The sequence below is a fragment of the Galendromus occidentalis genome, unplaced genomic scaffold (genome assembly GCF_000255335.2).
Source record: "Galendromus occidentalis unplaced genomic scaffold, Mocc_1.1 scf7180000077497, whole genome shotgun sequence".
NCBI lineage: Eukaryota > Metazoa > Arthropoda > Arachnida > Mesostigmata > Phytoseiidae > Galendromus > Galendromus occidentalis.
Genome location: NW_003805485.1, coordinates 1,634,627 through 1,651,016, shown reverse-complemented (window position 1 = coordinate 1,651,016; position 16,390 = coordinate 1,634,627). Strand labels below are relative to the sequence as shown.

At 51.8% G+C, this 16,390-nt stretch overlaps 4 protein-coding genes across 4 annotated transcripts; 2 read left to right on the top strand and 2 right to left on the bottom strand.

The window, feature by feature from the left end:
* Positions 1-2,393: 2,393 nt before the first annotated feature.
* On the bottom strand, positions 2,394-3,490 carry SmD2 (small ribonucleoprotein particle protein SmD2). Its single transcript, XM_003746476.1, has 3 exons — positions 3,411-3,490; positions 2,791-2,977; positions 2,394-2,690 (listed from the first exon to the last, which is right to left on the bottom strand). The coding sequence occupies exons 2-3, from the start codon at positions 2,967-2,969 to the stop codon at positions 2,519-2,521; spliced, it is 351 nt and encodes a 116-aa protein (XP_003746524.1). The 5' UTR covers positions 2,970-2,977; positions 3,411-3,490; the 3' UTR covers positions 2,394-2,518.
* A 443-nt stretch (positions 3,491-3,933) lies between these two features.
* Hcf (Host cell factor) lies at positions 3,934-10,262 on the top strand. Its single transcript, XM_029112392.1, has 7 exons — positions 3,934-4,141; positions 5,603-7,033; positions 7,197-7,667; positions 7,788-7,999; positions 8,201-9,002; positions 9,094-9,984; positions 10,127-10,262. The coding sequence occupies exons 1-7, from the start codon at positions 3,949-3,951 to the stop codon at positions 10,207-10,209; spliced, it is 4,083 nt and encodes a 1,360-aa protein (XP_028968225.1). The 5' UTR covers positions 3,934-3,948; the 3' UTR covers positions 10,210-10,262.
* Positions 10,263-11,056: 794 nt separating this feature from the next.
* mRpL16 (mitochondrial ribosomal protein L16) lies at positions 11,057-12,074 on the bottom strand. The gene is made up of 3 exons (XM_003746474.2): positions 11,844-12,074; positions 11,395-11,705; positions 11,057-11,285 (listed from the first exon to the last, which is right to left on the bottom strand). Exons 1-3 carry the CDS (start codon positions 12,046-12,048, stop codon positions 11,088-11,090), a joined length of 714 nt encoding a protein of 237 aa, XP_003746522.1. The 5' UTR covers positions 12,049-12,074; the 3' UTR covers positions 11,057-11,087.
* Positions 12,075-12,683: 609 nt separating this feature from the next.
* Positions 12,684-16,121, top strand: sra (RRM_RCAN_like domain containing protein Sra). The gene is made up of 4 exons (XM_003746475.2): positions 12,684-13,048; positions 13,923-14,117; positions 14,529-14,679; positions 15,333-16,121. Exons 1-4 carry the CDS (start codon positions 12,932-12,934, stop codon positions 15,479-15,481), a joined length of 612 nt encoding a protein of 203 aa, XP_003746523.1. The 5' UTR covers positions 12,684-12,931; the 3' UTR covers positions 15,482-16,121.
* Positions 16,122-16,390: the final 269 nt, after the last annotated feature.

The following is a 16,390-nucleotide window of genomic DNA, read 5'->3' as shown; positions in this document are numbered from 1 at the left end:
GAGCGGGAAAAAGTACAGGGTAATGTGGACGTCATTAGCCTGTTTCCACTTTGAAGAATGCTCAAAACATCTCGAACATGCACGGAAGTCCCTCTCGGGTACTCACGGGGGTCGCATATTCTTCAAACAAGGCAGGGGTCATTGCCTTGCCGCTGGGGCTGACATCTTGGTGAGGATCTTGAGGGTAATGAAGACCACGACGACCTGGTCTCGCATCCGGCATCGACCGGGACAATCGGTGACCGGAGCCGCAAGACTGCGATTCCGATGCTGCAACAGGCTGTCCGCGGGAACGACAATGGAGCCTTGTCGAGAATGACGTATTCCTATGATTGACGATCGCCGTTCCCCGCTCAGAAAGGTTCTCTAAGACTCTAAGAGAACAGTCCTCGCTGTCAACGCCGAGTGTGATCTTTTCCCGTGGAATATGTCACGCGAACCTCGGCACAAAGCGGAGAACTCGAGTCTCCATCGGACATCCCTCGAGCTCGAAAGATCACGATCATGATGAAGATGAATAATAGTCATCTATGAGCATCGATTTCGGGAGCCGCGAAGGATGGGAGAAAGTTCGTCGATGTACTCTGATAGAGGACAGTCGAAAATTCCTCTCGGCTCCCGGATGCCCCATGGTGTCTCAATTTCATCTACTACGATGCGGAGACCCCACCTGGGGGTCGAGTGCGTGTGTCTCGGAAAAATGAAAACACTCGTACATTCCATCCTCAGAGTTCGGCAGGGAGCTCATCGTTGTCTTCCATTACAGTCTTAAATGACAGTCTCATCACAGTCTTGAATGACCGAGAGGTCTCCACGGAGAGCAATGACCCAAGTCATCCAAACCTCCGCCCGACGAGCCGCTTCACTCGGAGTTTCTCATCAAGATTGGCGAATGCTGCATTCCGATAAATGGGACACGATCTGGTTGGATTTCCGAGCGCAATACGAAACAGAATGCACCTGAGTGGGCAAACTTCAGTGCATATCCATTCTTTGGACAATATTCGGAAGCCATTTCAACCGAACTGAATACACAGTGATAAAAATGCCCGTACAGAAGATTTTTCCCTTGTTAAAGAGTCGATTGAAGAGATTCGAATTTCTCCTTCTAATGCATCGAGGCATCAAGCCATACCTTGCGGGCTGCAAAGGGGAGTCGGTTCTCGTGTAGGAAGAGGGAAAAATTCAAGCTCCCATCCAGTGAAAGTCCCAGTCAAAACTGGAGCTGTCGCTCATCAGCTTTCTTATACACGAGGATAGGAAGCATCCGGAGGAACCTCCCATCGCAATCGACAGGTGTGCTTTAGGCTCCCCATCGTACAGTGGAATCGCCATAAATTCACATAGTGGACCTCGAGGGACCGGCCAAGAGCGTCCACCATATCCGAGAGTCCCTGGTAGCGGGAAAATGAGCGAGCTGGGTGATATTCAGACAAATGTTCACACGATGTGAAATCGATTTCATTGAGAAGAAGAATTTTCTTGTCCACGGCCACACCGCCCGATATATGATAATTGATAATCGAATTTCAGGTTTCACAAGGGCATGGTGTCCAGACTGGCGTTCAAGCTCATCTTGGGTCCGGATTCGTATTCTATATACAGTAAAAGCTCGTTACTACGAACACGAAGGGACCGACGAAACTGGCTCCTTGTACCGAGTTTTCACTGTAACGAATGCCGCTCAATACTATCCCTATGGCGAGCTGGCCAAAGGAGGAGAAATTCCTTGTTCCTTGTACCGAAAAATTCGTTGTAATGGGGGCCCTTATAACGAGCTTTTACTGTAATAGCATTTCTGCGATGGTATCTCCGCGTGGTCCCAGAGGATAGGTCGTTTGGCAGCCGTGGATTTTTCGCCACACGCTTGACGCATTGTTCTAGCAATAAATTCGCCAAAGGGTCTAGTGGGGACAGAGCCTCAGATTTACCGCATCCGTAGCATCATGTCCGTAGCAGGACATGAGAGAAATCCTGCGAAAAGAGGGAGAATTTCGTCAGGGACTCAGAGTGTTCTCCGACGCTGGGAAACAGAGTGAATGGCTAGAAACTAGTGCATCCCCAAGCAGATGAGCTCTTGATCAATGTTCTGTGAAGAGACGTCTCTCCACCTGAAGATCTCCACCACAAAAAATGCCGAAATATGGGCCCTGGGGAGCGCGTCTTGATTCCCAGCTGTAGCCCCTCTTTGTTCTCCGAGAATTCCGCTCGACCCCCCGAGGCATTTCTTGCTCGAGAGGACGAGACCCTTCAGGATCATGTGTTCCCAACTTGTGACATCCCAGAGATACCGACCACTCAGACCTCGTTTTCTCACTCGTCGTTCAAACGCTTCAAACGAGAAAGTTGAGGGTTGCGCCTCTCCAGCATCAATGAGAAGGGCAGATCCAGACAGTGGGAATTCGAATCACAGAAATTCCGGTGTTTATTCGAGGGACCCCTCGGAAGATCATACAAAATATACAATGTCCACCTTCTCGGGGAGGATATCGATCTCAATGATTCGCTTGCCCGGCTTTTACTTTGCAGCTTGCAGAGGGTTCCGCAAGACGATGATGACCGAGTCGCCCCGCAGGAACATCTTTGGAATGAATCGATCTTTGTTCACAGGCTGACCCTTGCGTCCCTTAGCAGTTCGCGGGGTTTCCGTCCACATCTCCTTGACATTTTCCAACACCATGTTGCAGTGTCTGGAATTCACGGAATGTTGTTTGATCTCAAGTATTGTCTCGAGGCAATCGAGCTATGCTCAATAAGTTGAGACGCATCAAAATTCTGGACTCAGCTTACCGGTCAAAGGCCTTTACACGACCCAGCAACTTCTTGTTATTTCTGCAATTTATCAGAACCTGCGTGTTGTTCTTCACTGACTGCGTCAGCACGGACAGCGGCCCCGTCTCGAACTCTTCTTCCTCACGCTTGGCCAGCTCCTCAGGAGTCATTTCGGACTTCGGCTTTGCAGAACTCATATTGACGGCTGCGGGAGAAACGAGAGAGTTTATTCCGAGATAGAGAATGAGCTTCAGTGGGCAGATCATCCACACGGGGGCATGGATCCGTCGCCATTCGTCTGACAGCGAAAAAGAAAAGACGAGAAACGGATGGCTCGGGGGGGGGGATTCGCGATTTTCTATTCATCGATATTTCTGATCGGGGCGGAATTAGCCGTGCGCTCCAGAAACCTCCGATATTCGGATTCTCGCTATGGAGAAGAAAACTGATTCCTTCCGTCCTCCCACCCGGCCGCGATACGAGAAGCCGATTTCGTAATCCAGACCGGCGCCCACCCTGCAAGCCGGCATCGGAGTTCGTCCCCGCTTGACGACGACCCTACGATAAATATTCTACGAGTTGCAAAAGCAGTCACCGCTGGGGCCGAAGTCTTCAGAGCTCGAATGCTCGATTCTCACCTTGGTCGTGTGTTCCAGATAGAGGCTGAAAAGGTTCACGGCGGCGCGGCGCGGTGTATTCTGTGTTTATTATTTTACTCGCGTTCGAATCTTACCGCGGCGACTCGAGGCCTACAACGGGAGGGAAGCTCCCGAGAATCAAAATCAGCCGTTATGAGATTCTCGATAAAATGGACCGTCTCGCCCCAGGGTCATGCGGCGACCGAGTTTTGTCCTCATGTATCGAAAACGCGCGTAAGTTTTCCCGCGAAATAAGTTTCCTATCTGAAGTCAAGCGAATTTCGGTCGGCCCTTCTTCAAATTCGAATTCCCGCGCCCGCTCGCAGCGCCGCCGATCGGCCATCTTGGATCTCCGCACCGAAGGCTTTCGATGATTTCATTCAATGTTTAAGTCTGTTTAGAAGAAGAATCGCTCTGCGGAGTGCAGGTTTTGTGTGTGAATTTTTTCTCTATTCGAGTTTCCTTCTCCTAGAATCCGGGTGCGATTCTTGCACTTTTCCAATTATAGCGTCTGGAGGTGCCGGCGCGCGATCCCACAATGCTCAGCTCCGCAGAAGTCTGTATTGACAAGATGGCGACTCCCTGCCTGAAATGGAAAAAAGAGACAAATACGCAAGGTCCTACCCCCCGACCACGTCATGGACACCGCGCGGTGGCCTTCAAAGACCTCATGGTCGTTTTCGGCGGTGGTAACGAAGGAATCGTTGACGAACTTCATGTGTACAATTCAAGTAAGTTGAGACCCCCTCTACCGAAAGGAAGATGGCCGCTGTGTTCCCTTCAAGCTTACTCTTTAAGCGAGCGCTACGGAATATCCCGCCCGAGATGCGACATGAAACGATCACGCTGGATTGGGACGACCCATAAGAACAACGATCGCGTGCGAAGGTTCATGATTTCCAACTTTTCGAGAAGTTTTGTTTGGCCGGGCAAAAATGGCGGCCACCACTGCGCCAATGGAACTTGTAGTCGAGCGACAGCATCGAAGTGTCTGCGATCAAAACATGGAATTTGACATCGATGTCCTTCGAAACTTATTCGTGCCGGCAGACCTTGCCGCGATCGGATCGGCTCCGCTTGGCGCTTGAGCCGCCGCTTATTAAGTGATTTATAAATTTCCATTTGGTGAACGATGGAAAATGGCGCCAGAGTCCGCTAAGCCTAAGCGAAGTAGTAGGCTGCGAGTTTACATCTACGGCGTCGGTGTTTGACAACAACTCTCTATTGACAAATTTTCCTTGGCTTTTCTGCTTGGAATCTATGCTAGAAATCTTCGCGCTGAGCCGAGATCGAATTTTCGCTGATCGCCGGCCGGCAAAGCTCGATGAATTCTTTCGATCGTTCAAAGTCTCATACATGACCACATCGAAACGCGACGCACATTGCTTCTTCCCTGCTCCCGAAGAGGCTGAGAGCCTGCGCCTTGACCGCGTCCATGTTGTTGGCGGCGGTATTTGGGGGAGGATTCTCGTAGAAGCAGAGAGGCGCCGCGAATTTTTTCGCCCAAGGCCGGCAATATCGCGAGTCGGATACAGGGGAATCCTGAGGATCCCTACGACTGGGTGGCTCGTCAGCGATAGTTGAATCCGACTCGCGAAAATTCTTACCGCCTCTACATCGAAAATCGCCGAGCAGCGGTGTCTCATCCGGAACCCGATCATAATATGTAGGAAGAGTCTTCGAGAAGACGCCTGATAGAATTCTGTTAGATCAGCGAAAATTCAGCTGGGCACCGTGATATTTCACGCGCCTCGAAGAAAAGATTCAGGGGATCTGAATTCGGGTGTCCATCATAGACGGTCTTTCGAACGCCCGAGTTGCGCATATGTGGCAGCAAGCCGATCCCGCATAACATGGGAGTCGAGTTTATGCGTTCGAAATCAAGAAGTTCGGCCTAATTGGCTCGGCCAATACTATTTGCGAATAAATTTGAACGTGCGACAACGCGATTCACATCATGGGACAAATTTCCTACCCTTAAAATCTTGATGCTTTCCTTCTCGATCGGTTCTTCTCGGAAGCCTCGAGCTAGCTGGGGCATCGAGAAGATTTCACACAGCGGATCGATCGAATCCAACCCTCAAGCGTTTGCACACATGGGAATCGATGCGCTCGATGCGCATTAGAAGCGGAGTTTCTCGAGAAGGAATCGTCTTTCGCTCGGCTCTATCTTACCGGAGTTTCGTTTTCAGCGAGCAACACCTGGCTCGTGCCCGGCGTCAAGGGCGATATTCCTCCCGGCTGTGCGGCCTACGGATTCGTCTGCGATGGAATCAGTCGCATGCTTGTATTCGGAGGGATGGTTGAATACGGAAAGTATTCGAACGAGCTCTACGAGCTCCAATTCCAGAGGTGGGAGTGGAAACGTCTCAGACCGCGTCAGCCCAGGAACGCGCCGCCGCCTTGTCCTCGACTCGGGCACTCGTTTACCCTGATAAATAATAGAGTTTTCCTCTTCGGGGGTCTCGCGAACGACAGCGATGATCCCAAGAATAATATCCCAAGATACCTCAACGACTTGTACACGCTGGAGCTGCGTGCGAACTCTCCGGCGATGGTCTGGGACGTGCCAGCGGTTTCGGGGACCCCACCCCCACCGCGAGAAAGTCACACAGCCGTGGCTTACCAGAACAAAGAAAAGAGACACCTCCTAATTGTGTACGGGGGAATGAGCGGATGCCGATTAGGCGATTTGTGGGTCCTCGAAGTCGACAAACTCGTATGGTGCAAGCCGGCGGTCGCCGGACCGCCCCCCTTGCCGCGATCGTTGCATTCAGCTACTTTAATCGGGCATCGAATGTACGTTTTCGGCGGCTGGGTTCCACTGGTGATGGAAGACGCCAAGAGCGCGACCCATGAGAAGGAATGGAAGTGCACAAACACGCTGGCTTCACTCAACCTGGAGAACATGACATGGGAGGCGCTCCACATGGAATCTTACGAAGACACCGCACCGAGAGCAAGAGCCGGCCATTGTGCGGTGGCCATAAATTCCCGTCTATTCATTTGGTCCGGGCGCGACGGATATCGGAAGGCTTGGAACAATCAAGTCTGCTGCAAGGATCTCTGGTTCTTAGAGACCGAAAAACCACCGCCACCGGCCAGAGTGCAGCTGGTAAAAGCCTCTACCACGAGTCTCGAGGTTTGTTGGGGAGCGGTGCCTGTCGCAGAACAGTATCTTCTGCAGGTCCAACGATACGACATTCCCGCCACAACTGCACCTCCTACTCCTGTGCAGCAGGCACAACCAGCCGTATCTGTGCCTGGAACCCCCATAGCCGTCGCAGCCGCAACTCCCACGGCGACCCCAACGGGAACCATCCACAAGATTCAAGCGTCGACAAACGTGACTCCCGTCACTACCACACCGTTGACGACAGCCAAAGTGCATACGAGATTGGTCTCGCCGGGACAGCTTGTGCGTGGTCCTACTCCAAGAACTCCAGTGTCTACATTACGCGTTGCTACTCCTGGAATTCGCACCACGACTCCTGGAGTGACAGTTGTGAGGTCTCGACCTCCGTCCCAACAGATTCGCGTCATCGGTACCGGTCATCAACAAGTTCTCAAGACCGGACAGATGATGACGCCTGTCAAAATAGTCAGCCAACAGTCGCTCCAAGGTAGGTCATGCCTCTGCTCTCAGTTTCCGCAGCCCGGGAAAATGCGTTCGATCCGTTTGGTTGATCCCGAGCGAACAAGCTGGTGCCGAATTCGAGTCATGAAATCAGCCGTGGACGATGAAAAAAATTGAGATTTGGAAGTTCACTAATTCTTTCGTTCCAGGCGCAACACAGACCGTCCGTTTGGCGAGTCCTACCACTTTGCTGAAGTCACCGGTGGGAACCGGCGGGAAGCAAGTAATTACCGTCCACAAAGCCGGTGTCGGGACGACCACCTCCATGGGAGGCACCCAAACCATAACCACTGCCGGGAAGGCAGGACCCCAACCTCAAATAGTCACCCTGCTCAAGACGCAGCAGGGTGTCACCTTGGCCAGCGTACCGAAGGTTTCTTTAATTCAACAGGGCAAGAGCCCTCAGACCGTGACCAGCAAGGCTGGAGGAACAACTATCGTTAAGCTGGTCACAACCCAGGCCGGCGCAACCCCCGGAACGAAAATTATATCCCAACAAAGTCCCACCATCTTGAGCATGCCCGGTGGGCAGCCCAAAATGTCCACCATTATCAGAACTTTACCGTCGAACATGGTCACTGTTAAACCTGGTCAGGTTGGATCCCCCGGCATGGCGAAGGGTGCGTATTCGTCGACGAAATATCTCAACTTGATCTCATATGACGCATCGACAGCGTGTTCTACCTCCGTGTATTCGTGTCTTAGAGCATAGGTTGCGAGCAGCTCTTTTCTGATTGCAGGAAAACAAACCATCGTTATTTCGGGTGCGAAGGGCACACCGATGACCCAGAAAGTCATCACGACGGGAGCGAAACAACCGCAACAAATAATCGTGGTGACGAATCCCGGAGCTGTCAAGTCTGCCCAAAGTCTGACGACAGTTCAAGCCGGCTCGGCTCAGAAACAAGGTGTTAAGATGATAGTCGTCAGTCAGGGTGGACAGCCTGTTCGGGTGAGTTCGCACATCGAGACTGCAGCCCACGGTCCCCCCACCTAATGATGGATCTCGGAGGTCGAGGGTTCACGTGTCACGTGGCGGGAGTTCCGAGAGGCGGGAATGGATATAAATACATCACAATGTCACAATGTTGTTGTACCTTTCATTCGCGGCCTCTCTGCAGGAATCTCTACAAGTCGGAAATCCTCTTTGCAGGCTCAGCAGACATTTACCTTATCTGGCAGCACCGCCACTACAATGAGCCAGGCTAGCGGGACTCCGATGACGATCACCGTACCGAAGACGGCGCAGAAAGTCGTCACGGTCGTTCAGCAACCACAGCAACAAATAATCCAACAGCAACAACAACAAACCGTACACGTAACAAGTGTGCAAAGAGGAGACCCAGATGTAGCACGTGCGGCCCATGGCGAAGACGAAGGACTCACCGACGACGAAGCCAAGTTGTCGCGCTGGGGCAGTGAGAGCAGTATCGAATCCGAGCCCGAAATTCCACTGCCCGGCGCCGATGATGATGCCATCGTTACTGAAGATGAGCAGCACGGAGTTATGGATGGCGTCGACCAAGGAAACCACGACGACGCAATTCCTCCGGAAGCACTTCCCGAGGGAGAACCGGTCGACGAAGGGGTCCCTGCCGACGGTGGCGATCAACTCGCCGACGATGGACAACACAGAGACGAAGCTTTGCAAGAAGCCATGCAAGGCGAAGCCGAAGGAGTCCACGGCGTGACAGTGAGCGCCGAAGAAGCCGCAGCCTTGAGCCAAGCGATGGTCGAAGCCGCTGTGGCGCTCGGCGAAAACTCCCAGGAGGATCCGGCTCTCGCCGCTGCGGTGGCTCAGGCTCAATTAGCCGAACCCCCGCAGGTCGAAATAACGCCTGAGGAAGCGGAAGCAGCTCTCAAGCAACAGGAGGAGCAGATGATGGCCATGGGAAATCCTGGCGCCCTTCCTCCGGAGCAAATGTGCGCCGACGATCCCCCGATGGAAACCGACGGTAAGAACAACACGCCCAGTCCCCGTAAAGGCGCGAATCCCTCGAACTATCTACGTCCTCGGATGTCTGACGATTTCTCCCCTTTCAGAAGCTCTTCACAGCCAACTGACGGCCGACGCATTGGCTGCTGCGGAGGCCGCCGTTTCCAGCAACGGACAACTCGAAGGAACCGCCGAACCAGTCGTGGCTGCGGATCCTCTGGCTACGTTGGCGTCTGCCGCGATCTCCTCCATCCAGCCGGCCGCTGCTCCCCCTGCCGAGGCGCCTCCTGTCGCCATTCCCGGCCAGCAGCAACAGGACGCTGCCGTCGCGTCAATTACGCAGGCTATCAAAGAGGAGAACGGCGACGCCACTGCTGCCCCGCAGATCAAGGACGAGGTGAAGCTCGAGGAGCCTTCGACCCCTCAATCGGGCGTGTGGTACGATGTCGGCATCGTTACCGGCTCAAGCATGCTCGTCTCGAAATTCAACTTTCCCCAGAACGGTTTACCGATTTCCGACGACAGCCTTACTGTGACTGACTTTACCGGATATCTGAAAGTCGACTTGCTCCCTGGAACAGCTTATAAATTCAGGGTGGCTGGAATTAACTCACTGGGTCGCGGTCCGTTCAGTGAGATCTCTGCTTTCAAAACGTGTCTTCCCGGATTTCCTGGAGCCCCATCAAACATCAAGATCAACAAGGGCCCCAATGGAGCCCAATTGTCTTGGGAGCCGCCACAAAATACCGCAGGGGAAATTCAGGAGTACTCGGTATATCTCGCTGTACGACCCAGCAGTGAACGAAACCCAGCCAGCACCAATTCAAGTCAGCTAGCATTTGTGCGAGTCTACTTCGGGCAAGCCCCCGCTTGCGTCGTAAGCCAAAATCATCTCATAAGTGCGCACGTCGATACATCTAACAAGCCTGCTATCATTTTCCGCATCGCTGCCCGAAACGAAAAGGGATACGGTCCCGCTACTCAAGTCAGGTGGTTGCAGGGTAAGTTCGATCATCGGAGATGAGCCTTCTCCCGGGTCCCAACCATTTCGGAAGGGCAGAGAAGAGAGGGAAAATTATGATAACAGCGGATGCTGTCGTCGGCAGAATACTGTAGGACTCACTATTCTTTCTTTCTTTGCAGATAACATGGGTGCCAACCGCAACGCCATGAAGAGACCTGCAACATCGACGAGTCAGATCGTTAAAAAGATCAAGACCGAGTAGATTGAGGTGTTACATTTCTTTCGTCCACTACCATCATCCGACTATATATCCCGCGAATTCCCAATAAACAGTCCCACATATATCATCATCCTATTGTACCCGGAATCTCCTCGTGTCTTCCATCTGTATAAGCGAACCTCCATAGAGGGCAATTGGCTTTTCTTTCACCATTCTTCGTTGACCTCGGGGGCTTACGGGCGGCTCGAGGGCGAGGGTCGAGAGAGACTGAGAGCCTAGTCTCCTTTATGGTGTGCGACCGATTTTCTCCGAATGAGCCGCCTCGAGGACCTCGTTGTCGTGAACCGTTGAAATATCTCTCAGTCGTTCGGTTTTCAATACGGACTCCGGACGCGAGCCTCCGCACTCTGGATCCCGGGGTCGAGGATCACGAGTGAGGCGTTCATCGATTCTGTCGCATCGAGTTACTTGAGAATCTCGGAACGGTTTCACGAAGCACGGATCCCTCCGCCCGACATTCTCTGTTCAACCGGACGCTGGGTGCGGTAGACGCTCGGACGCTTGGACCCCGGGGCGTTCCCCCTCACTATCGGTCGTTCTCTCCAGTGTGCACGAACAAGATACCAACTGAGACGACCAGGGCTGCGCAACCCCTTGTTCAGAGACTCAGACTCAGCGTGATCAGCCTGGCATTTCGTTGTTTTCTACCGCCCGACCCGATGCGACAACGAGCAATACCACGGAACTCGGAACTGCTCCTGGAGCTCTGGGTATTCTTGAAATTCCTGAAAATGCACAGGGTGCATTTCTTCCTATCCGGTGGCCATTCTCGAATCAATGCCCCGCTCCGATGTTGCCCGGAAGAGGATGGAGGATAGAGCGCGCGAGCAGAGCATCTAAAGGCTTTATTTTCGAGAAAATTATATATAGTCCCCGTAATATTTCTTCTCGATTTTGGTGACCCATTTGTCGCTGCCGTGCATGTTATGGTCGATGACTTGCTTCAAACTGAAGGGGTTGATGTTTCGCCGCTCCAGCTTTTCGTAGTGCGCTTCGATGTTCTCGAGAATCTGTTGCGATACCGGGATGGCGTCGACGGAGAGCTTGTAGCAAATTTCCTGGGAAAGCAAAAAGTGCAATACTGAAAACCGACGACAGTGAACGTTATCTCGACGCTCCGTTCCTCGCTCCTAATTTCGCAGGGACAATCGGGGAGTTGTGTCTCACCTGGAGGACTGGTTCAATCTCGAGAAAGTCTATGGTCCCTCCAACCTCGAATAGAATCCGACCAGCTTTGACGGGGACAACGTATTGGTCTATGGCCCCTTTTCCTTTACCCATCCTCTTCCCGATTCCCTTCTTCGTTAGGGGTTTATACGGGGGATCGATCCTCCAGGCGGCGAAGGAAGTGGTCAAGTCAAGCTTTTTGTTGAGAGTGAGTCTCATCATCTCGATGACCCCTGTCCTCAACCAGCCTCCGCACAGCGTCATAACTCCGTATTGTTTATACAAAAGGGTGTTGTTTACCGTCTCAGGACCTGGAACACGGAATCGTCGGTCAGTTCGTTGTCGAAGAAACGATCGCCAGAGGAGTTCAAGATCGCTCCAACACTGACTCATGTTATCTACGATCATCTATGATCATGAAAATTCTCGCTTCGTATCTTATGCACTACCTTTCATGTGACAGAGTTCCTTTGGTACCTTCATCGGTCTCACGCCAGGTGGATATATCGGTTGACGTTCGAGCATCGCTAATCGCCTCTCATTGGCTTCTATGTTGACATTCTCAAACCTCTCTGGCACTTTCCAGCGTTTCAAGTATCTTACATTGCTAATTTGAGAGTTGAACGCTGCGCGCGACCCGAGCGCGGTCGTCATGATCGCACTGTGTTCGGAGGGCAGTGCGCCGTGTTCTCTTTTGTTGAAGAAGCTGCTCAGACACAAACGACGCGACTGAGCGCTCGTCTAGGACTTATCCTAGAAACGCGCAGCTTCTGGTGCGTATCGAACACGTTGGAAAAGAGAGAAACTCAATCGGATCCGCGCGGAGAAGGAGACGTATACAGCGCGAACCACAAGGCATGGAAATCGGCTCAGGAGCATGCACGCTTTTTACGGCGTACTTGTGTCCACTTTTTACGCATACGCGGATCCGAGCTGCCGATCTGTGAGATTCTCTTGATTCTGACGATTCAATCCGAGCCTCCCGGTATGATTCCCGCTCGAGGTTCCTGCGCTTGATCCCTAAATGGGATCGAGAAATCGAGATGCCCTATGTCCTCCACGATAACGAAAAAAGGGATCGCTGAGACTGCCTGGGAGGGGCTACCCTTGCCGGCCGGATTTGACTCCGATTGGGTGCGCTTCCGACGCCCTTCCCCGAGAGCTCCTCACCTTCAGAATCGGGAAATGGTGGAAGAGACCAGCCCGATTCCGGTCGGGCTTCCAGCGAAGATCATCGACATCACTGCCTACTACACTCTCCCATCGACGAATTTCATTTTGATGCAATTTCACACCGCGTTCTCTTTGTGCGCTCTTACCATAGATTCAACAGAAGTATAATTGTACGCTATTTGGAGCTTCCGCGCAAGCGTATAGAAGAACGGCGTACAGAGCGTTCGAGCCGAATTTCCTGTCAAGTACACACCTCTTTCCAACAAAGATGTCGTCTCCATCGCTGGAGAAGTGTTATTAAGTCACTGAGACGCGAAGTTGCAATTCTCTGTGAGCAGCAGTTTGAATCGTCGGCGGCGGAACGATGGAGGACTTATCCATGGACGTCGATGACGGTCAACTGGATGACTTGGAAGATCTACCGACTTCAATCATCGTCACCAACATGGAGCCAGGCGTCTTTCGCAACCTGGATTTGAGGGTGAATAGCTCCCCAAATTTTATTCCGCTGTAGGCAGTCCTCTGTAATGCTAGAAGCCGCCATGAATGATTCCGGGGTCGACTCCGGAGATTAATGCGTAAGCGCTTACGCAGTCGCGAGGGTATGTGGAGTGATCAGGATGAGTTCGGTCGAAGAAAGCTGTCACCGACAGCATGTAGTGGTTTTCTGTGCAGATTATTATCGATTCGAAAAAGCTCGAAAAGTGAACATCCGTCAATCTATCGCCCTCCGAGTGGCTGACACGATGCCGGGGAATACACGGAGCCTCGAAAGAGAGGCCTATTCATATCGTCGGCGCAATTGAAACTGTTGCGGATAGCCTGCGCGGACCATCAGCTGTGATGTTACGAACCTCTGCTGCATACCGCGAGCTTTCGTACACCGCTCCTGTATCGGGGAATCGCTCCTCGGGAATTTCCCTAAATCGGATTTCAATGTTTTCCAATTTAGCACCCAAAGCGAACACCCGAGCTGCATGAATCACCCTTGGCGAGGGGAATTTCCCTGTCGCTTCTCAATAGAGGGTCTCTTCGTGGGACTCCGCTAGGAATATTCCCGGAGGTGCCACTGTCCTTATTCGGATCCTCATCTGATCCCATCGACCGGCTCAGTCCAATCGGAGTGCTTGCAGAGCGATAAAATTCGAATTAAGGTTGCGGAACAGATAAGCAGGAAATCAGATGCTGAAGCTGCGTCACTGACTCCCGAACTTATCGGGTACTGCTTCCGCGAGACCGCAGCCCCTCCTGACGTCTCCACACTGTAGGGATTCTTTTTAGATGCTCCTTACCTCCCTCTGCGCAGATCTTGGCCGACGGGTTTGATTCAATGTTTGCCGATTGTTCTCTTACAGAATGATTTCGAATCGATATTCCGAAACTTCGACGGCGACGCAACATTCCAATACCTGAAGAGTTTCCGGAGGGTTCGTGTCAACTTTACCAGTTCTCAGGCCGCCGCAGAAGCTCGCATCCAGTGTCACGATCTGAAATTCGGAGAGAACCGGCTCGCGTGCTATTTCGCTCAGCATGTTGACAAAGAGAACAACGTAAGTTTTCTCCGCCCCCTCCTCCTCGCTAATATTTTTCATGTACTAAGTAAGATACACATGTAAATTACTTGTGGATCCGCGAGAGTCAGAAAGGATAGAGACTCAAACCTAAGAGTCCTCCTTCTCTCCGGATCGATGTATGTCACGCCATACCGCAGATAGCGTCGTACAGACGGACTTGAAATTCTTCTGGACGACGAAGTCTTCAATTAAGATATATTTCAATACACATATATCTTTCAATATTTCCGTCTCCTCAGTCGACCCCGGGTCAAGGGAGTCGACCCCATCTCAGCTCTTAGTTTTCTGTCATCTCCCTCCGTTCGATACCTCGATATGATGACCGTTAACCGTGACGAATATTTTTGATGAAAGCCTTATTGGTGAAGCTCTCCTCCATCTTTTTAGAATGATGATCCGCACCTTCAGCCGCCCTTGCCGTACAAGCAGTTTCTGATCTCACCCCCTGCGTCCCCACCCGTCGGATGGGAACCCGTCGCAGAGGCTGAACCTACAATCAATTACGATATCCTCTCCGCCCTCGCGAACCTGGCACCAGGTAGGAGCTTTTCGGCTTGCTAATCTGAACTCACTCCAGAAACCTTAGGAGCGATGAAAATCGATTTGGCTTGCTGATTGCTTCTTCAGCAGTTCTCAAATTAAAAAATCTGTCACTGACTCCTATGGAACTGGATTCAATCGGAAGTGGAATTTCTGATTGAATCGACGACGCACAAGATCGATGTACAGGCTCCACCGATACAGATACCATGCAAGGACCATCGCTGAGTGAGACTCTGGAACGACCCGCATGGTTGCGTCGCTGCGGGATTTTGGTTCAAAATACGTCAATCGGCTGTTCACCGTCGAATGACTTCCAGAGCCGCATATGTAGACGTCAGTCACTCCACAGACGTCATGGCATGCGACCTAGTGAGCGTGCAATCGATCGGACAAACGAGAACTGTATTCCTGCCGTCGGTGGGCGGACATCAATTTTTTCGCTCGACGTCTAGCCGCTCATCGCCCGTTCCGGCACCCGAGCTCGCCCAACCTCATCCTCTTTTGGTGCCGGCATCGTGTTCACATTTTTCAATGAATTCTCCCGGGAATCCCGGTAGAGCCTGAGAAGGACTTGCGAACGCAGAACGCGGAATGAAAAATCTCATTGTGCCGCCAATCTAATGGGGTTGACAATCTCACGGTTTTCAGGAGAAACTCATGAGCTACACCCTCCTTCGGAAAAGCATCCTGGAATTATAGTCCACGTGTGCGAGGAAGACGAAGAGGACGCGTTGAACACGGACCGCGCGCCGAAAATAACTCAGACGTCGCGACCGCCTCTTCCTTGTGAACGATAGAGAAGTGGTGGGGCAATGTAGTGATAGGCATGCGGAGTGTTCAGTAAGTTGATGTTGAGAGAAATATTCTAAGAGTTGTAGATATGGACCAAGACTCTCCCGAGGCGGAAGCCGGCCGTCTCCGAATGTCACGCCCGCGGAATCCCTTTTATGGTTGAGACAAATCTAGTTCATTCTCTGGTGAATTCATTGTTGACGGCGTTTCGATTTGGTGTCGATCCTTCGCCCTGACGCTCAAAAAGGACCACGGACCGCTGTGGTCAGAGCCGTCTGGCCGCCACAGGAGAGATCCCCTAGTCCGTTGGTTTTCACCGAACTGGATGGTGATAACAAGTTGTACAACCTACTAAGTTCCCCGAGAACCCTCCGCCGTCTTAGTCCATTGTATCCGTGGGAGCGAGGCGATCAATCGGATGAGAACCTTACAAAAGAATAAGATAAAAATAGTTATACCTACTAGCAGGTGGAAGAACGTTCTAATACGAAACTGGAACAGACATACAAATAGATCATGAATATTTGCCGACATGAAATGTATACGCTTTGTTGAACATTTATCCGTTGGCTTCGATGTCAGCGATTCTTGGATATCCTAGATGATTGGCCGTTTTATGATTGAAATAAAATTAATGAGTGCTAACCTATCGAAAGCTATCGTCTTATTCGATCGAATCGACTGTCATCCTACGTCACTCCTTTTGGAGAGGCCAAAAATAAGATTTATTATACATACGTACACCCCGTTCCAGCGTCATTCTCGCTGGAATCTCGGAATATATACAGCTCAAAGGTCAAGAGATTCTCATCGAGAAAACACGCTGCGCTCACAGGTTCACATGCCGCACGGGCTCCGAACCTGAATTTGACTATGATCTGCGAAGGACGATGTCTCCCGACTTTTCGAGATCG